Raw genomic sequence first — 22,073 nt, 5'->3', positions numbered from 1 at the left:
TAAAGCGTACTGATCATCGAGAGAGAGAGAGAGAGAGAAAGAGCGAGAGAGAGAGAGAGAGAGGGAAACAGAGTTCAAAGCAGTTTGGAGCCTTTTCTTCTGTCCCATCACTGCTAGCAGTTCATGGGCTAAAAGTGGCATAAAGCAGATGTGTTGCTGTAGTCTTGTTAATGAACCAGTGTTGTAGCAGCAGGAAACGGGGTACTGGGAGTGGGACGCTGGGCACTGGTAGTGGTTTTAGGCCCTGCTGGGTGACACAGGAATGGAACAGGATGGTTTCATCATTCCCTCCCATCCAGTACCCCTTCACTTGTCAAATACTCGGACACTGTGCTATTTGTAGAAGACAAATAGCAGCAGGTTATGACATTTCTCTGCTTCGCTGAGTACGATTTTCCGAGGGACAAAGTGGTTTTTAAATATTGACAAACTCAGGGGCAAATCATTTGAAGAGATCAATGGAATCTCAGGTAAGCACACAGCATTCTGGTCAGAGTGGAAAAAAACCCCCAGCACTGCACATGGTATAGGGGTGAGGAGAAAGAGAGAGAGACAGAGAATCAGAGACAGTGAGACAGAAAGAAGGAGACAGAGAGAGAGAGAGAGACTGTGAGACACAGCGAGACAGAAGGAGGCAAAAGGCCTAGGAGAGGAGAGTAATTACACCACTCTGAGCATTGTAGATTTCTCCGACTGTCAAAGAGTGCAGACACTGAGAGGCAATCTAAGATGGTGCCGAGGCTCCAGGCATTCATCCTGCCCTGTTCGTCTGCAGCGCTGCTTCATAATGCGCCGTAATTCTGAGTAATTACAGGCCTGATCGGAGGAATATTGTGCTGCTCTCTGATGAGTCCCCTGATATCAGCGTGTGGAGGTGAATAAAAGGGCTGAATTACAGAGCAAAGTTGTAGTTCCTGAGCAGTGAAAGCATGGGGAGGAAAACTGAATGTGAAATTATTCACAAAACTAAACTGAACGTGAAAAAACGCGCAACACTAAATTGAAGGTGGCACAGTGAACAGGAACAGGAAACAGGAAATGATGCGCGTGCGTGGTGGGTAATGCTCAAGGTTGTTGGTTGAGATGTAGAATTCTGATCAGACAATAAAGTGCTTGAGGCTATCGTTGGACTGAAACATGAGGATTAAGTTGTACATTGAAACAGCTCCTCAATAATTAACTTTAACAGATCAAGAGCTCAGATGATGTCCACCGACTCTGTGATGGTAAGAGCTGTTTGCTATTATGTGTAACTCTCTCACCTTTAACAGGAAAAAGGAACTTTTAGGGACTGAGGGAGCCATTTTAGCCACAACCCCTGACGAGTCACATCCCCGTATCTGAGGAGTCACATCCCCGTATCTGACGAGTCACATCCCCCAGGTCTGACGAGTCACAACCCCGTATCTGACGAGTCACAACCCCGTATCTGACGAGTCACATCCCCCAGGTCTGACGAGTCACATCCCCCAGGTCTGACGAGTCACATCCCCCAGGTCTGACGAGTCACATCCCCCAGGTCTGACGAGTCACATCCCCGTATCTGACGAGTCACATCCCCGTATCTGACGAGTCACATCCCCCAGATCCCAGATCTGATGAGTCACATGCCCGTATCTGACAAGTCACATCCCCCAGCTCTGAGGAGTCACATCCCCGTATCTGACAAGTCACATCCCCCAGCTCTGACGAGTCACATGCCCGTATCTGACAAGTCACATCCCCCAGCTCTGAGGAGTCACATCCCCCAGCTCTGAGGAGTCACATCCCCCAGCTCTGAGGAGTCACATCCCCCAGCTCTGAGGAGTCACATCCCCCAGCTCTGAGGAGTCACATCCCCCAGCTCTGAGGAGACTCTAGTAATCTGAGGAGAGATCTTTTCTGTTGTCTGACGTAATCAATCTCAGCCTAACACGTACGTCCATTTCTTAACATGATAAAAGCCCTGTTTAATATGGTGAGCTCTCTACAAATGCAACAATGCCACTTCAAAGATTCTACATGATGCTCTTGGGATTTTAAGTATTTTTAATTGCGAGAAAATGGTGTACTTCTCAACACTAATATGTTTGGGATGCAAAGAAGGAACACACACACACACAGTCACACGCTCACAGACTTTTTTAATGAGGACAGCTAAGCAGAATCTTATCCTAAACTTTTAAAAACACAACACTGGAGTACTCACTGTTATATATATATATATATATATATATATATATATATATATATATATATATATATATATATATATATATATGTGTGTGTGTGTGTGTGTGTGTGTGTGTGTGTGTGTGTGTGTGTGTGTGTGTTTGAAAACCCACATGGACACAAAGGATTCCTAGTAAGAGAACCAGCTCCATGCAGTAGGGCACAACAAACACATGCAATTTTCTTAAAAATAAAACAGAAATCAATTATACATGCAGTTCTGTGTAGCCAAGGGAACTGGGAACTGCGTAGCCAATGGAACTGGGAACTGCGTAGCCAGGGGAACTGGGAACTGCGTAGCCAAGGGAACTGGGAACTGCGTAGCCAGGGGAACTGGGAACTGCGTAGCCAGGGGAACTGGGAACTGCGTAGCCAGGGGAACTGGGAACTGCGTAGCCAAGGGAACTGGGAACTGCGTAGCCAAGGGAACTGGGAACTGCGTAGCCAAGGGAACTGGGAACTGCGTAGCCAAAGGAACTGGGAACTGCGTAGCCAAAGGAACTGGGAACTGCGTAGCCAAAGGAACTGGGAACTGCGTAGCCAAAGGAACTGGGAACTGTGTAGCCAGGGGAACTGGGAACTGTGTAGCCAGGGGAACTGGGAACTGTGTAGCTAAGGGAACTGGGAAGCCAGGGGAACTGGGAAGCGTGAACATCTTAAGGAAGCCTATGCTTAAACAGGAAAGTGATGGAGGGAAAAGAAAAGCAAAAGAAAAGAACCAGACTTGGTAGAGGCTCGCTGGGGATGTGGGTGGGGGTCCCTCACAGCTTTGCTCAACTACTGAAATTCCTGCTCTGTAAAATCACTCCTTTCATGCCCAATGCATCTGACAGTGGTGATCGAGCTGGTGTGTGTGTGTGTGTGTGTTTGTGTGTAGCCCATCCACTCCAGTGACTGCTAGGAAGGTCCAGGCACCTCACACACACACAGGATGGTCTCACCCCACACTCCCTTAAATCACTCCTCCTCTCCCCTCTTCTCCCAATCCTCCCTGCTCACTCTCTGTGTTCTACTCATTCTCTCTTTCTACCCCCTAGTTCACTCGTCCTCTCTTTAACTCTCTCTCTCTCTGTGATATCAGACTGCAGACATTCTCTCCTCCCCATGCCCACGGTGGTCTATTAAAACACGCCTCGGACAAACCCCCCAGTCTCTGCTTTTCGCTACTACTACACAGGGGGCTGACTGGCCCCCGTCGCCATGGCAATCCTCCACAGCAAGTCGGCTTGTTCGGAACATCGATGGCCGCTCAGGATAACGAGCCGCTTCCCGATCACTGATCAATAGCAGGAGATACACACACGCACGCACGCGCGTACGGGGAAGCACTTAATGAAGCTTTGGCGGTGGGGGGGGGGGGTCTGGTTGGCTGCCGGTAAGGCTGGGGTTTGCATTCTGAGACAGCCTGCACATGGCTATTAGGAAAAGCAGCCACTTTAGATAAAAGCCTCTCGTATGATGAGTGGAGTGACACAGATCTGGTTAAGATGAGTGTCTGGTCAGAGGGAGACACACACACACACACACACACACACACGGGCGCATACACACACTTGTATTATTATCTGGATCAAATCCCACGATGACTACATCTGCCCCTAACCGTAAGCGTGTGCTCAGTAACGACCCCTCTGGACTCCATGGTGTGTAAGACGGGGTTGAAGCACATTTCCCAGCTGTGCCATGAGGTCTGCTTGGAGACAAACCGCCATGGATACGCCGTGGGAGCCTAAAGACAGGTCGTCTATACATGTTCCACATTTCACTTTTTCCATAGAATAAGGCCACTTTCACAATTTTTGCCTAAAATTATTTTACAATACTGGATCAAGGTTCAAGTATCAACATGGAAAACAAGAATCCCAAATATTACAGGCCTAGTAACGCCAACACAGCAAACAAATAACAACAGTACTCCAAGAGTTTGATCCAAATAACAACAGTACTCCAAGAGTTTGATCCAAATAACAACAGTACTCCAAGAGTTTGATCCAAATAACAACAGTACTCCAAGAGTTTGATCCAAATAACAACAGTACTCCAAGAGTTTGATCCAAATAACAACAGTACTCCAAGAGTTTGATCCAAATAACAACAATACTCCAAGAGTTTGATCCAAATAACAACAGTACTCCACACCGCAGCACACACCACCTCTTAGGAGCTAAAGCAACATGACCAGACTCAGTATGAATAGACTCAGTACGGACAAAGTCATCAGAGACTGACTCATTAGAACTGACTGACTCAGACTCATTTGAGCTGACTGACTCAGACTCTTTTGAGCTGACTGACTCAGACTCTTTTGAGCTGACTGACTCAGACTCTTTTGAGCTGACTGACTCAGACTCTTTTGAGCTGACACTGCAGTCAGGAACAAGCTGCTTAAAATGTGAGAGACATGAGCTTAGAGACCGTGTGTGTGTGCACACGTGCGTGTGTATGCATGTGGGCATGTATGTGCTTGCGCGTCCCTGTGTGTGTGTGTGTGTGTGTGCTGTCTACATGAGTGTGTGAAATCTTACTTAAAGGATTGTGTGCCTGTGTGATTAGCTATTTAGACATCTCTCTATGAGTATCTTATCAAATGCTTATGAGTGTGTGCATTTGAGTGTGTGTATGAGTGACTGTCCTCACACACGTAACAACACTCACAACCACTCACACACACATGCTCGCAGTCACGTGCATGCAGAGACACCACTTACACGGAACACGTTCCAATATACGTTAGTACGTATTTGTTTGCATGTAAGTGACTGTTGGTGTGTGTCTGTATGTGATTGTTAGTGTGAATCTGTGTGTTTGTGTGTGCCAGCGTGCATGTAAGTGCCGTGTCTGCGTACGTGAAAATGTATTTGCGCATGCATGTAACTGTGAGTGTGTAGTCAAACAGAGAGAGAGAGAGGGAGAGAGAGAGAGAAAGAGAGGGAGGGGTAAAGAGAGAGAGAGAGAGAGAGAGAGAGAGGGAGGGAGAGCGAGAGCGAGAGAGAGGGAGGTAGAGCGAGAGGGAGGTAGAGCGAGAGCGAGAGAGAGAGAGAGCAAGAGAGAGAGGGAGGTAGAGCGAGAGCGAGAGAGAGAGGGAGGTAGAGCGAGAGCGAGAGAGAGAGAGAGAGAGAGAGAGGACAAATTCTGAGCTGGAGGTTATTACCTTCATGATTCTAATACAGAATGACTACAGGCACTGAAACTCTCAGATCAGGCACGGCCTGTGCAGAAATGTGGGTGTTTGTGTGGACGTGTGTGGGTGTTCATATGTGCGCATATGTGTGGGAGGAAAGACACATAGAAGATCTTTTTTCTTTATTGAAAATAAATAAAAAGATGAAAAAAGAAAGTGAAAGAGAGAGAGAGAGAGAGAGAGAGTGCCATGCCAGTAATACTTAGTAACATGAGTGTATGTGGTGCTCTGGTACATTAGAGTTACTATATGTGGTGCTCTGCTACGTTAGTGTTACTGTATGTGATGCTCTGACACATTAGAGTTACAGCATGTGCTGCTGTGGTACATTAGAGTTACGGTATGTGGTCCTCTGGTACACTAGAGTTATGTTATGTGATGCTCTGGTACATTATAGTTACTGTATGTGGTGCTCTGATACATTAGAGTTACTGTATGTGGTGCTCTGGTACATTAGAGTTACGGTATGTGGTGCTCTGGTACATTGCAGTTACTGTATGTGGTGCTCTGGTACATTGCAGTTACTGTATGTGGTGCTCTGGTACATTGCAGTTACTGTATGTGATGCTCTGATACATTAGAGTTACTGTATGTGGTGCTCTGATACATTAGAGTTACTGTATGTGGTGCTCTGGTACATTAGAGTTACGGTATGTGGTGCTCTGGTACATTAGAGTTATGGTATGTGGTGCTCTGGTACATTAGAGTTACGGTATGTGGTGCTCTGGTACATTAGAGTTACGGTATGTGGTGCTCTGGTACAGAGGCGTGATAAGCGCTCAAACAAAGCCCCTGCCACACTTCCAGCTCTGGCCTTTTAGCCCCAACCCTGGGAGGGTTACCAGCTGAGCTCTTAACCATGGCCAGCAGTGGGAATTAAAGCGCTACTAAAGCACCAGAGGAAGGGTTTAACACAAAAGGCCGCTTAAACGCACACGGTCTCCGCAGGAAGCCCGACACACTGATTGGACGCGACATGCTCCAATAAAACTTTCCACAAGACCTCTGAGTGCAAACCGGCGATTTTACAGACAGACAGAGAGACCAAAAAGAGAAAAATAAAGAGGGACAGAGAATGAAAGGAAGAAAGAGAGCAAAAGGAATAAACGGCGGGAGAGACGGAAAGAAACCGAAAGAAAAGAGAAATATGGGGCACCAGAGGAAGAGACACACAGAGGGTGCGTTTGTCTGCCGACTAGAATTATGCTACTTATTTTTGCAACTATTATTTTTTATTTTATTTCTCTAACTACTGTTATTTTATCATTGTAATGAATTGCCTATAACGCTATAGTTTCTATTAGTGTCACTGAAAATGTTAATCTTTATACTTTACTGTGCAACAGTGCACTTTACACATGTCAATAAAGCTAAATTACACAGAGAGATAGAGGAAGGGGCGGGGCTTATTGCTCCCTGCCTTACCATTGGTGGAGGGCGGGGCTACAGCTCTATAGAGAGCGGGCGTAAACTCCTCCTCTGAGTCCGAGCCCCCAACAGCCTGCACAGGGGCACTGCTGAGCACCGAACTCTGGTTGTCATGGAGATTGGGTGATGGTGGCTGGGAATGGCAATGTTCAGATGGACTGGGGAGAGAGGATGGCATGGGAGAACCTACAGAACACACACACACACACACACACACACACACACACACACACAGCAAAAACAAAGAAACCAAACAAAAACGTCAACAAAACAATAACACCAAAGCAAAAGTAATAAGAGTAACAGCAGAAACTCTGAGAGATTACAGAGAACAGACAATGGAGGAGACAGGGGATCTGGAAGCCAGAGAGATCCGGCAGGGAGACGGAATGCCCCACACATGCGCACGACCGCAAACTCAAAACTACTTCATGTTCCATGGAACTGAAATCAAATTTCAATTACCACTAAATCTGTTAGTTATTTAAAAAAAACTTGTGTGTGTCTACAGTACTGAAACCTCACACACGTGCTCCCTTGTACTGACGCCACCTGTCTCCATTGAGCACTGTCACCTGTCAGTCATCAGCAGTGTGCTGAATTATTCTAGTTTGGTCCAAATCTTTGTGAAATTTTGACTTGAAATTCTGTGTGCGTTTTCTTACACCAGCCACCTGTTACTCTGTCTGGTGTTTGTTTCTTTAGATCTTAACAATGTCTAGTATCACAAACTGTTGTGCCAGACTATTTTTGCGTGTGTGTGTGTGTGTATCCTGTTCCTCAAACCCGGTTCATTCTCCAGTTCCTGTAGAGGAATGGAGTCATCCATCAGTATCCGGGCTGACAGTATGATTGGCTTCTGTTCTACGTTCTGCCCTATTTAGTCACAGTTATTTTTCCACCAAAAGCTTTTTTTAGCCACTACCAGTCAAGTGCGAGAGCTAATGTTCAGTCTCATTCACACCACACTGCATTTAATACTGAAACCAGCAGCCCAAAACAATCAGAACTCTGTCAAGACATACACTCCCCCTAATGGGTGCCATTCACAGCCCGAACCAGGAGCAGTGTTGCCTTTCTGGGTCGGTCAGTGGTGAATGACTGATCCGAGATCAGTTCAGGACAAGCAGGTAGAGGCGCTTTCGAGCACATCTGAGCTCATGGTGTGAAAGTGTGACAGAAAGCTTGAGCACTTTGGAAAGGCTCAGGGTCTTTCGATCGGGGGTGCTTCCTAACAAAGAGAGCGAGAGAGAGAATGTGTGAGAGAGAGAGAGAGAGAAAGAGTGTATATAGAGAGAAAAGGGGAACAATAAATGAATTCCTTTAATTATCGCTGGCTTTATTTGCAAAGCTATGAATGGAAGCCCAGTGTATAAGACTGAAGGCCACAGAGCACAAGAGCTCCCGGTAACCCCATCGAGCTGCAGTGTGTGTGTGTGTGTGTGTGTGTGTGTGTGTGTGTGAGAGTGTGTGTGTGTGTGTGTGAGAGAGAGAGAAGGACGTGAATGACCCAACAAAGCCATTCTCTCTAGCTGAAGTGACAGACTGCTCTGGGCTCTGTGGCCCACGGCAGAGTTCGGAACGGTAGACCGTGTTACAGGAGATTCCAAGGTCTTTGAGAATTCCTTTTAGGGAGAATCATTCTGATTACATTTGTGTTAAAGCTGTTCTCTATCTACACACTGCTAACAGGCGAGAAAGGAGCTGACTAAATACCTCTGAGCTCAGCACAGAGAGAGAGAGAGGGAGAGAGAGAGACAGCAGGCAATGTGTAATACTTCCTGCTTTGATAGATTTTGCATGCCTCATCATCACTTTCCACCACCTACCACACAGCCCTACACACAATCCTACACACAGTCTTACACCCCCAAACACATGCCCACCCACCCAACACACACACACACACAGACACACACGCACAAAGACACAGAAGAGATCAAGCCTTTCCCCTCGTGTGTGATGACTTTAAGAGCCCACAAACTAATGAAGCCAGACCATAATGCATAGCAGCTGTGCGTAATGCATCCTGACTAAGCCAGGGAGGTGTTGAGGATGACGATGATGAAGGAGCGGTTAAAATGTCAGATGAGGTTAGAGTTTTGCGTTCTTTACTCCACTGGCTGAGATACAAACAAAAGTGTGTGTGATGAGGGAACATTAAAAATGAACGCATAAGAAAGGTGGTTTCCATTTAACAGACTCCCACAATGCAACAGGAAAGGGTGGCCAATACACACACACACATGCGCGCACACTTGATCATCAGGTTGTTATTCTCCAATTCTCATCACTTGGCTGAACTAAACCAAACATGGCTGTGTTTGTCAGACATTGATTTTCCCCTTTGTGTGATTCTACCCAGAATTCATCGAGAGTGCTTCTTAGCTTGACACAGGGTCAAAACCAATCACCATCATCCTGGGCTTCAGTGTGTGTGGCGTGTGTGTGTGTGTGTGAATGTGCTGGGTGTGTGTGAGCATGTGTGCATGTGTGGGAGAGGCAGAAACAGTCTGGTCTTTGGTATACATGTCTGGGTTTTAACATTCAGATCTATAGGCAATCAATCAATATACTAACCGAAGAACTGAGGAAAAAAAGAAGCAATAGCGTACACACACACACAACCATACATATAAACACACACACAATTATACATATAAACACACACAATCACACATATAAACACACAATCATACATATAAACACACATAATCTCATATCTAAACACACACACAATTTTACATATAAACACACACACACACACACACACACAGTCTCCCTCTATTTGTCCCACACATTACCCATAAGGCACAAGCCTGAAGGACATGCTCCATATCTTCTCTCAATAAGAGGAGAGCGTGAATAAATCACCCCCCCCACACACACACACTTCACAGCCTCTTCTCTGGGACCAAAAGACATATTCACCCGTTCTTCTCAGACTAAACGCTCCGATGAGATAGTTAACAATATGACAACACACTCTTTAACCACAGAGAAAAGGTCTCATCAGAGAGAGAACGGGGGAGTCACAGTCCGGCCAAGGAGGCTCTACTATCTGGAACAGCAGCCTTCTTAAACCCCAAATGGCATCACGACAAACCAAAGGACGGCTTTGAAAATCTGAGCCCTTGTTTTATCATCTTAGGGGATTTTTGTCTGTAGAACACTGGCGAGAGGAGATGCGAGTAAAGAGGAACAAAAGACAACAAGGAGACTTGAAGATAGTTTTAGAGAAATATGGTGTTCTGTACATTGGGCTTGCCAGATAACAAGAGTTATTTATCACCCTGGCAACAGGCATGCTAGTTACGAGAAAGAGCATCACAGCCATGCAAATCTACACACACATACACATATTCTGGGCGCTGTATCAACGGAGTCCTTGAGAGTAAAGGAGAGTGCATGAAAGTACATGTTTAGATGTACAGATTATAGATGTACAGATTATAGATGTGTATGTGAAGAATAGTTCTTCATTTCTAGTCCCCCCAACCACTGGAGAGATGAAGGGGAATGAAGAAGGTGAACACAGCACCCCAGCAGGGCTGACTATACACAGTCACCATACACAGTCACCATACACACAGTCACCATACACACAGTCACCATACACAGTCACCATACACACAGTCACTATACACAGTCACCATAAACACAGTCACCATAAACACAGTCACTATACACAGTCACCATAAACACAGTCACTATACACAGTCACCATAAACACAGTCACTATACACAGTCACCATAAACACAGTCACTATACACAGTCACCATAAACACAGTCACCATACACAGTCACTATACACAGTCACCATAAACAGTCACTATACACAGTCACCATAAACACAGTCACCATAAACACAGTCACTAGAGACCACCAGAGCCCACAGGGTCGACCCACAAAGCGGTAACACAGTTCAGTCATTAAGTGCAGAGCTTGTGAGTCGTTTTTAGAATATATTTAAGAGTGCATTTAACACAAAGGGATGAATGGAGCACACTGCGTTGTACTGTAATTGTGTGTGTGTGTGTGTGTGTGTGTGTGTGTGTGTGTGTGTGTGTGTGTGTGTGTGTGTGTGTGTGTGTGTGTGTGTGTATCTCCACACTGTGGCAAGCCAATGAGAACTAAGTTAGTGGGCAGGGAGACGCATGAAGTGAGAGATGAAGAGAGGAAGGAGATCACCACAGAGATATCACTCCATTTATATCACTACAGAGAGAGAGAGAGAGAAGGTGAATGAGGGATTATATCGTATATACAAAGCACACAATGTAAGTGGCATAGACACATCAGTGGGTATTTTTCTAAAAGTACATTATCTGATCTGATCTTTTTGTTCTGGAGTTCTTGCTTGCATTATGTGATGCCGATAGAATTATAACCTTTCAGGGACAACACACACACACACACACACACTCACACACACTCACACACACACTCTGACGTAAATAGCAGAGAGCCTGAGTGTGTTTATATCTATTGGAGCAGAACAATGCCAACTCTGCTCTTCACGTTTTCATTCTCCTTCTACTGCAATCTCTCTCTCTCTCTCTCTCTCTCTCCCTCTCTCTCCCTCTCTCTCTCCCTCCCCCCCCCCTCTCTCTCCAACTCTCTCCCTCTCTCATTATCCTCCCAGGCTACATGTGAAGTGAAGCAGCAATGTCTCAGTTCAGACGATCACACAGAACTGTGGAAAGAGAAAGATAACCATATAACAGCCTTTACACCTGGGAACAGCACACTGACAAAACTAAAGGGTGAGAGAGAGAGAGAGAGAGAGTGTGAGTGAGAAAGAACGAGAGCAAAAGAGAGAAAAAGAGAGGGAAGGAGAGCGAGAGAGAGAGAGAGAGAGAGGTACCTACAGAATGACTAATTTAGATATGGGAAAATGACTCAGACCAGATGTGTCTACACAAACTGCGGAAAGCTACGTAATGCCCTCTCAGTTCTGGAATGTTCCGTATCGGAGCTGGGATCCAGAGAGATGAGATACAGGAGCAACCTGTATGCTCGCACCCTAGAGATGTAACAGCGTCTGGGAGGAGGTGTGTTCCCCCCACTGCTGAAGTTATCAGGGCGGTGACAGATGGGTTCCTGTTCGGGCGTGTGTGCATACACGTGTGAGTGTGTGTCTTGGTCAGTGTCTAGTCTACAGATGTGGGGAGAATAAAGGAAAGTTCACGTCCAAAAAGACGGAAGAAGAGCACAACTGCCTAATAATAAATATATGGATTTTTAGCATCAATAAATTAAACAGTATGGGAGGTGTGCAATTATTCAGAAGTGGTGTTAATCATCAGAAGGATGAAATATTTAACCTGCTATTGAGTGCTGGGAGGCTGGCCAGTCTGATCAATACCGAGAACAGATGAAGCCTCATCACGCATTCATCACTAAAAAACACACAGTCTGCTAATACCAGAGCTGCATCAACATACGGAGGAGGCAGGACGGAGCTCTGTAGACCTGCTATAGACCCGCTGTAGCCCTGCGTAGACCTTCTGTAGATCTGCTCTAAACATGGTGTAGACCTTCTGTAGATCTGCTCTAAACATGGTGTAGACCTGCCGTAGACCTGCTCTAAACATGGTGTAGACCTGCCATAGACCTGCTCTAAACATGGTGTAGACCTGCTGTAGAACCGTGTAGACTGCTGCACCAACCTTCCATCCAGCTGGCTGCATCCCTCTTCTACCCTTACCCCTCCACCCACCTCCCCACCTCCCCTACCCCTCCACCCACCTCCCCACCTCCCTTACCCCTTCTACCTTTCTCCTCTACTCCCTCCCTCTTCCTTTTCTCTCTCTCCTCTCACCCAGGAGATGTGGTATAATGCCTGTGTGCTGTGATCTCAGCCTCTAGCTCTGAATCGCTGCTCAGAACACCCCCGCTACCCCACCCACATAACCCCACCCCCAAATATCCAAACATTCCTGAGTGTCCCGCATCAAATCAGCGTCACAGCAGGTCCAAATGAAGACGGATTCCCCTAACTGAGTTTAGGCTGGGAGGTGAGTGCTCAGGCTGATGGGAGGATCTATAATTCCGCTCTTCTGATGTGGAGGAGAGGAGCTCTTTTCCCGCTCGGAGCGGCGAGATTCAATTTCCAGTGATTCACAGTGCAGTCACGCTAATGGGGGGTACAGGCGTACACAAGGCAACTGAAGGCCGAGGTGAGTGTAAGCAGAGATTAATAATATAATGTCCCCGATTCCTCAGGTCTTCCAGCAGACAAACACACACACACACACTCTGTGTCTCATTTTTGTTGCCTTATGTCATTCATGTAAACGGCAGCGTTACTGCTAACAGACTCTCTCTCTCTCTCTCCCTCCCTCTGCCTCCTTCTCTCTATCTCTCTCTCTCTCTCCATGTGACTCCCTCTCTCCCTCCCACCCTCTCTATCTCTCTCTCTCTCTCCATGTGACTCCCTCTCTCCCTCCCACCTTCTCTATCTCTCTGTAACATTGTAAACCAACTGCACACTCCAGTGTGAAGCAGGCAGATCTGCGTCAAACAGAACCACCAATTACACCATCAATCACAGACAACAGAGTCAAAACAATGCAAAAATACCCAAACAGCTACAACACACAGGGTAAGAGCCACACACACACACACACACACACACACACACACACACACACACTCTTGCATGAGCACACATTCTGAGTATTAGCACTGTACTCTGGTCTAATTAGGGGCCTGTGGTTTGCTAAGGGTGAGAAAAGTTCATTAAGCTGTTGACTGAACAGCGGACAAAGCTCTCACAGTGGACTACTACACCAGCACACACACACACACACACACACACACACACACACACACACACACACACACACACAAGCAGGGGGCTGAGAGAGAGACTGCACACACACACAAGCACATTTATGCATGCATGCGTAAGCATACACAAACACCTACAAACTTTTAATCACACACAGACCCCAATGTGGAGAGAGGGAGAAAGAGAGAGAGAGAGAGAGAGCGAGAGAGAGAGAGAGTGTGATGTATACGATTTAAATCTATTTTACCTTTTGTTTACAATTCTATGCTTGTAATTTCTTCATAAAAGTTTCGCCAATACAAGTATGAATATCTGTCATGTCAATAAAGTACTACTGAAATTAACTGAGATACAGAGAGAGAGAGAGAGAGAGAGAGAGAACGAGCGAGAGAAAGACAGAGAGAGTTCTCCACCAGAAGATTACTGCATGAAAATCCCAAAACTTGAAAATCCCAAAAATCTTGAAAATCCCAAACACTAACTCCTATCACCTTTGATACACAGATGTTAAATCCCAAACACTAACTCCTAACACCTTTGATACACAGATGTTAAATCCCAAACACTAACTCCTAACACCTTTGATACACAGATGTCAGGAACACATCCTTCCTCTTTGTGTCACACACTCACACGGACAGCGTGAGGCTCCCATACTGAAGCGCAGGGACGAGGAAGATGCTGTTTTGACCAGCGGGCCTGCTCTGTTATAACACCAGACAAGCAGACGCACCAGCGCGGCTGGATTCGACCCGGCCATTCAGACCAGCTTAATACAAACCAGCAGGGTAGCAGGTCCCGCCTAAAGCCCCGAGTCACACACCACGGCTAGGAGAAAGAGCCACGGGCGTGCCGAGCTACATTTAATCTGCTGTAAATAAAAGATTTGCAAAGAGATGCTAAACACAAGAAGAATATTTTATCAAACACCACAAGAGATATCTTAAATGCAACGAAAGAGGGATGGAAAGAGAAGAGAGAGAGAGAGAGAGGGGATGAATAAAGCCTCTTTTCCTGATCAGACTGTGTGAGCTGCTTGGGTTGGAAGAGGTCAGTTAGGATGGTCCCAGGCCCCCCAATCCCACAAGACCAACCCTCATACCCCCAAATCCCCCTCCCTAGCGGGGTCAGCACGCTCTCCAGCCCCCCAAGATGCCCTGCATCACTTGCACAACAGCTGCTAAGCTACAGTGCCAACTTCAATCTGGCAATAGCCACACACACACACACACACACACACACACACACACACACACACACACACACACACAAATACACACACACCCAAAGCACATAAACTAACAGACATCATGCACAGACAGACAGACACACGCACACACAGTCATGTCCGAAGCACAGATTGACTGAGATTTAGTAAGGATAATGGACTTTAAATAATTACATTCTTGGATAGCCAAGAAAAAGGGGCACCGTATGGCCAAAAGCAGAGAACTGAATTTCTCCACTGGGATCTACAAGGCCTTCTGGTTCCAGGCGCACGGTGGAACAGAGCAGATCTCTGCATGATTAGACGCAGCTAAATTCTACTGGTGTTTTGACGGCATCGCACGCCATTGTCTACAGTTTTTGGGATGGATCTGTGTAGTCACGTGACAGGTCGGCGAGGAAACAGAAGACGCGTTTGTAACTTTTGGTGTGGAGGTGGTTTGGTGGTGTCCAAGGAGAAAGCAGAGGACGCTACAGTGGAGTGGAGCATCTGGGGAGGTCAGACGGAGAGATCCATGGAGAAATCGAGCCAAACCATCTCCAAATGGACTCACTGATGGCAGAATGTACTGTCCAGATCTACACTGGTGGCTACCAGAAAAGCCACCTAGCTCAGTTCGTGTGTGTCTGTTGTATTGTTCCTAAATATCTTTCAGTCATTTTCCCACTGACACACACACACTCAAAGTTTGAAAGCAAGCTGCGTGGTGCTTAACACAGCGGAGACGTGTTGAAGGAAACGCAGAGAGATCAACAGGCTCAAGTTTGTAAGCTTCTGTATGAGGACATGCGGTTCCACAGGTGGGACACAATGGCAGAGACACAAAGATTCCCACATCCCCGTCAGGAGAGAGAGAGGAGTTGGGGAGAACATTACAACTGCCACCTCTATTTCACACAGCTTGTAGATGGAGAAAGGAGAGAGGGAAAGAATGAGAAGAAAGGTGAAGATGGGGGGCAGAGAGAGAGAGAGGGGGGGGGACACGACAGCTAAGTGGTTTGCCTCGTTTAGCTGTCAGGCGTTCGGTGCTGTTAAGTGTCACCTTTCTTTACAAGGCTGTTTTTGGAGCCAAAACAAAGATGAATGAGTGGTTAATTCAGCTTTAAGAGAGTCGTGCACGCGGTGGTAATCCTGCTTCTTTACACCCAGGGCTTTGTGTGAGGCGCTTATTTCACACACACTAAAAGTGCCCCAACACTTTCAGAGACAGCTGAAGAAAAAAAAAAACTGCTCAGGAAACTAGAAATTGGGGAAAAAAACCAAAAACAAACAAAAACAAACAAACAAAAAAAACACAACGGCTCCCTCACTGAGAGACGGAGGAAGAGAGAGAGAGAGAGAGGAGCTGAAATGACAAGCGACACTTCCAGGCTTTGAATGCGGACGTATCGATCCTGCTCTTCTTTTCTCAACACACCACAAAGAAAGAGAGAAAAAAAAAACGATAAAGGAAAGGCAAAAATTTCCATGATGTCAGTCTTCCGTTTTACGACGCAGTACCGGATGGCCTCAGCCAAGCCACTCCGGTCCGGTTTGTACTGGAGCGTTAAGCTGCTGGGGTTTACGGAACGTTAGGCAGATTTCGGGGTGCGTAAACAAAACATCAGGCTGTCAGGGATATGTGTCCCTGCAGACACAGTCACAGTCAGGACACAAACACAGGCAGGACACAGTCAGAGTCAGGACTCAGCCACAGGCAGGACACAAACACAGGCAGGACACAGTCAGAGTCAGGACTCAGCCACAGGCAGGACACAGCCACAGGCAGGACACAGTCAGAGGCAGGACTCAGCCACAGGCAGGACACAGTCAGAGGCAGGACTCAGCCACAGGCAGGACACAGCCACAGGCAGGACACAGCCACAGGCAGGACTCAGCCACAGGCAGGACTCAGCCACAGGCAGGACACAGCCACAGGCAGGACTCAGCCACAGGCAGGACACAGTCAGAGGCAGGACACAGTCAGAGGCAGGACTCAGCCACAGGCAGGACACAGCCACAGGCAGGACACAGCCACAGGCAGGACACAGTCAGAGGCAGGACCAGCAGGTCTAAAGTGCCTTCTCGCATCACAGTAACAAAACATCATAGTAATTAAAAAAACTCACTTCAGTATCCAATATAAGTGATTATCACAGGGTTTCAGCAACACCTGCACAGGTGTTTAAACATTTTAGACACAAGTGAATGGACTGTGACTGCAAAGCTCCACCCAAACCCAAAGCCCAGTGGATCCAGACGTGAAGGTTCTGGTCAGTGTATTCATTGGGACGTCTCTCACGCGCTCACCCCTACACAGACTGGTTCATTTGGACTTCCTGTTCCTTTTTAAGATGGTGGTGTTTGTTGTAGGTGGGTGTTTGAAGAATAGAATGTTGGTGTTTGGATAATGTTAGTGTTTATGCTGGTGTTCTCACAGTCTTGCTCCTACAGGTCTGTCCTCTACTTCTGGTCTTCTTACAGTCCCTCAAACTCAACTCACAACCATGGACGGCAGATCCTTCTGTACACCTGCGCCTAGACTCTGGAACTCTCTACCACAATCTCCCCATAACAATTATCTCCCAAAACTGGTATCTCTCCATAACTGGCATCTCTCCATCTTCTTCTCTCCTCTCCCCATTCATGAAAGGTGCTTTATAACTGTAACTTTATTATTATTAGAGAGTGTTCATTAAAGACTGCAGATGTTTGTTAGATAATCTATGTTTTTGTTTGTTTATGGGGGGGTTTTGGGGTTTGTGATGTCGGTGCAGTGCTGTGCTGTGCAGTGTGTATGTAGCCGGTCAGTGTCGGATAAAAGCACTACTGCCCAAGATAACACGATTCCCTTCTTGTCTTTCTTTATGATGTGAGCATTTATCTCTGAGGAGAAGCCAAATCTCTTAGTATTAATCCAACCGGGGCTGCCAGTACAGTATTCTGGGCCAAACAGCCTACTGGGACCTCATTGTGAGCACACACATGCACATACACAAGTGCACACACACCCATACACACCCACACAACCCCCCCCCCCCAAACACACACACACACACACACACACACACACACACACACACACACACACACACACACACACACACACACCTAAAGGGTTTTCGTTAGCCTCCTTTACAATGGCTGAATCAGGCTGGCATTAGCTATACTCACCCCTCCCCTCCCCTGCTGTTGGGACTCACATCCATTACCAAAGGAGACCACAGCCAGAAACCAATCAGACCAGTGCAGTCAGTCACCGTTCGAAACATATGGGCGTGTTCTGCAGATTTATCAATCACAAATCACATCTTCCTTTGGTGTGTTGAACACCAGAAGGTGAAAGAACAAAGCACAGAGCAAAGCACTTCACCGTCCAGCAGCACATCATACAGTCCAGCCTAGCACAGCATAACAGAACTCTGCCTCCTCCGACACTCCTGATTCAAGTGTTCCTCCATTTACAAAACACATCAAATGCTGCATAAGATGCACAAGATGGAGGGAAAGCAATAAATTGTACAGTCTTACTGCTACAAGAAGTAGAAAATATGTCATCAGTATGAATATATGTCATCAACCTATTCCAACAATGTTTGCTGCAATATATTTTCATATGTCCTTGTATGGATGTGATCCCAGCTTCACTGGGAAACTGTACAGTTCAAATGTACAGTTAAAGTTAAACTAGTAACAGCTCTGTGTATCCATGCTAACATACCCAACAAAATACTACATGTAACCCTGCTCACCAAGTCCAGTCAGGTCTGACATGTTTAACTGGTCTCAGATAAGCAGCAGACGTGTGCAGGCAGATGGAGGATCTGTGTCCATTTAAGGAATCAGAGAGTCTGAAACTCATTTAGCTTTACAGTGAGCCGCTTTTATCCAAAGTGACTTAGATTAAGTCTGAACACAACTTGAGCAACTGAGGGTTAAGGGCCTTGCTCAGGGGCCCAACAGTGGAGGCTTGGCAGCGGTGGGACTTGATCTGGCAACCTTCTGATTAGAGTGAGAGTGTGAGAGAGAGAGAGAGAGAGTGAAGTGGGGAGCGTAATAAGGAGTGAGAGCCAGCACACTGAGGGAGGCACAAGGACACACGGGTGGGCAAAAATAAATAAATAAATAAATAAATAAAATCAGCCCTCCATCTGCCCCACCCCAATGGCCCATCTCCCTCTTACCCACTCCTTAAACCACAGCCCTGTCCCTAAACCCCGCCTCCTTGTGACGCGCCATTATGCCACACCCCCATCCCTCCACCAGCCTTTATGCCACACCCCCATCCAACAAGCCTCTTTAGCGGCTGTCTCTTGCTAGCCTTTTATTCTGAAGGCCAATCCTTCAGTGGGGGGTGGGGGGGTGGGCACAGCGGTGATGCCAGAGCTGACGAGGGCAGAGCCGTGCCAGGCTGGTGGCAGGGGGCGGAGCCTAAGCCCCAGACACCCAATCGGGCACCCCCTGCTCCGAACACGCACAACACAGACAAAGGCTATGAGAAGTTGCGGGGATCGAAGCTAAAGCTATCCGCACACAAGAGTCCGTCAATCACGCGGCCAAATGTGCGTGTATGTGTGAGAGAGAGAGCGAGGACGCCCTCTTCACACAAGCACGGCTTAGCTGGGTGACAAACGCCATGCCTACAAGTCAGCCTGGCGGTGTTCGTCCAGGCCTGGACCAGCTGTCGGACTGGGCGCCTGCTAAAGGCTCTTCCTCTGCTCAAGTGTGACTGATTGCTTATTGTAGTCATCGTAAATCCTTCTATTAAAGATCTGCTTCGTGATCTAAGTGACAGGCAAACCTCTCTGCTTTTCTGTCCTGAAAAGAGTGTGTGTGTGTGTGTGTGTGTGTGTGTGTGTGTGTGCGGACCATAGTAAATCTGTCTGGTAAGCCGTGTTGTTCGAACTCCTCGGGACAGAGCGTACAGTATATTACAGTATGAGCATTGTATGGTGAGTCTATTTGGCTTCCCTTTTGAGTTATCTCCAAAGCAGTGTGTGTGTGTGCACGCGTGTGTGTATGTGTGTGTGTGTGTGTGTGTGTGTGTGTGTGTGTGTGTGTGTGTGTGGTGTGTGAGAGAGTGTGTTTCCAGTAAGGAAGGAGCTGGATATTTATGATACCTATTTCTCATAAGATAAGAGACTAAACGCCCCCCCCCACCAGCCACACTCACACCCACACCCCACACACACACACCACACACACACCACAGACACCCCACCACACCCCACACACACACACACACACCCTGAACGCCTCTGCCCCATTCCTGAGTATCAGCTTTCTCTTCATCTCTATGCTCCATCTCTTTCTCTCTCTTTCGCTCTCTCTATCCCTCTATCTCTTGCTCAGTTTGCTTTTAAAGCTCACAGCTCTGGTCTGGTTACAGACACTGAAAAGGGCTATTTTGGTCTCTCTCTCTCGCTCTCTCTCTCTCTCCATGTCTCTCCCTCTCCCTCCATCCCTTTCTCTCTCTCTCTCTCTCTCTTTAGGGGTTCCTCACTGTCTCTCCTCCTCCTGTTCTTATTGGAACCTTACACATCTCACTCCTAAAATGTCCCACTCACTCACTGTCTCGCTACAGTCTCTGCACCCCCCCCCCTCTCTCCCTTTCTCTTTCCCTCCCTCCCTCCCTCCCTCCCTCCGGCTGTCTCCCCACCACATGTCCTTTACTCTCCATCTCCGTTCGGTGCCGTTGCCACGGTGGCATTGCAACTGTTGTCTGAACTGTGTACGGAGTGACTCACATCAGCACCACTCTGGGATGCGCATGTTCCCACATCCTTTAGCTGCTCACTGGGAAGCATAAATGACAGCAATGCCTGCAGGGTAAAGGAACAGTGAGACACCGATGGGGTAGACGCGCGCGTGTGTGTGTGTGTGTGTGTTTCCGCTAATGTGATTAGGTTCTGATTCACAGGTTTGTCCTCGAGGTGGGACTGGTTAATGGGTGGTCTGGACCCCCGACAATCTGACAGTACGACAGGCAGGAGCTGTCTGTGGGAGCAGCCCCACAGACGCGTGCAAAGTCTGCTTTGTTTGTGAAATGGTTGCAAACGTTCTCAAAAGATGCATTCTGTCAGCACTGCTTACACCACAATGTGCTCTGCCAATGTGGTGAACCACAATTCAACAGAAGCTGAAGCAGGAGCCTTTGGGAGATCGAATACTTCAGTTTGACCTCTGGCTGGCTAAAGAAAGAAACATATTTTCAACAATTTGTTTCAATAATTCAGTCTCTGAACCTCCTGAATAAGTTTTGAACAACTTCAGCGTGTTTGAAGAAACATTTTGATTACTGAACAGAGAGCGAGAGAGAGAGAGAGAGAGAGAGAGAGAGAGAGAGAGAGAGAGAAATCTGCTCACACACCTACACACAAACATTTCAGAATAAAAGCAAAGGAAGAAATCAATATTACACATAGATTACACACTATTACACATAGATTACACACTATTACACATAGATTACACACTTCGAACACATATACGAATGTGTGCTCACACGCACACACTAAAGATTATCTAAGTGTGTAAAGTGAACTGCTGTGCATTATTCTCCTGCACTGTAGCTGCCTGACTGACCTGGTTTCTGCAGCACAGAGACAGTGTCATGGCCGGTTTCTCTGTGCAGCACAGAGACAGTGTCATGGCCGGTTTCTCTGTGCAGCACAGAGACAGTGTCTGGGCCGGTTTCTCTGTGCAGCACAGAGACAGTGTCTGGGCCGGTTTCTCTGTGCAGCACAGAGACAGTGTCTGGGCCGGTTTCTCTGTGCAGCACAGAGACAGTGTCTGGGCCGGTTTCTCTGTGCAGCACAGAGACAGTGTCTGGGCCGGTTTCTCTGTGCAGCACAGAGACAGTGTCTGGGCCGGTTTCTCTGTGCAGCACAGAGACAGTGTCTGGGCCGGTTTCTCTGTGCAGCACAGAGACAGTGTCTGGGCCGGTTTCTCTGTGCAGCACAGAGACAGTGTCTGGGCCGGTTTCTCTGTGCAGCACAGAGACAGTGTCTGGGCCGGTTTCTCTGTGCAGCACAGAGACAGTGTCTGGGCCGGTTTCTCTGTGCAGCACAGAGACAGTGTCTGGGCCGGTTTCTCTGTGCAGCACAGAGACAGTGTCTGGGCCGGTTTCTCTGTGCAGCACAGAGACAGTGTCTGGGCCGGTTTCTCTGTGCAGCACAGAGACAGTGTCTGGGCCGGTTTCTCTGTGCAGCACAGAGACAGTGTCTGGGCCGGTTTCTCTGTGCAGCAC

At 47.3% G+C, this 22,073-nt stretch overlaps 1 protein-coding gene across 6 annotated transcripts in view; it reads right to left on the bottom strand.

The window, feature by feature from the left end:
• The window catches only part of tenm3 (teneurin transmembrane protein 3), a 263,354-nt gene that overhangs the window by 119,534 nt on the left and 121,747 nt on the right, over positions 1 to 22,073 (bottom strand). For all 6 annotated transcript variants that reach the window (XM_035531325.1, XM_035531327.1, XM_035531326.1 and 3 more), the window contains one exon: positions 6,818 to 7,006. In XM_035531325.1, the coding sequence (XP_035387218.1) occupies positions 6,818 to 7,006 (189 nt within the window). The remainder of the gene's footprint in view (positions 1 to 6,817; positions 7,007 to 22,073) is intronic.

Source organism: Electrophorus electricus, chromosome 11 (assembly GCF_013358815.1).
Source record: "Electrophorus electricus isolate fEleEle1 chromosome 11, fEleEle1.pri, whole genome shotgun sequence".
Taxonomy (NCBI): domain Eukaryota; kingdom Metazoa; phylum Chordata; class Actinopteri; order Gymnotiformes; family Gymnotidae; genus Electrophorus; species Electrophorus electricus.
The sequence above is the reverse complement of the archived record's forward strand: the minus strand, read 5'-3'. Positions and strand labels throughout refer to the sequence as shown.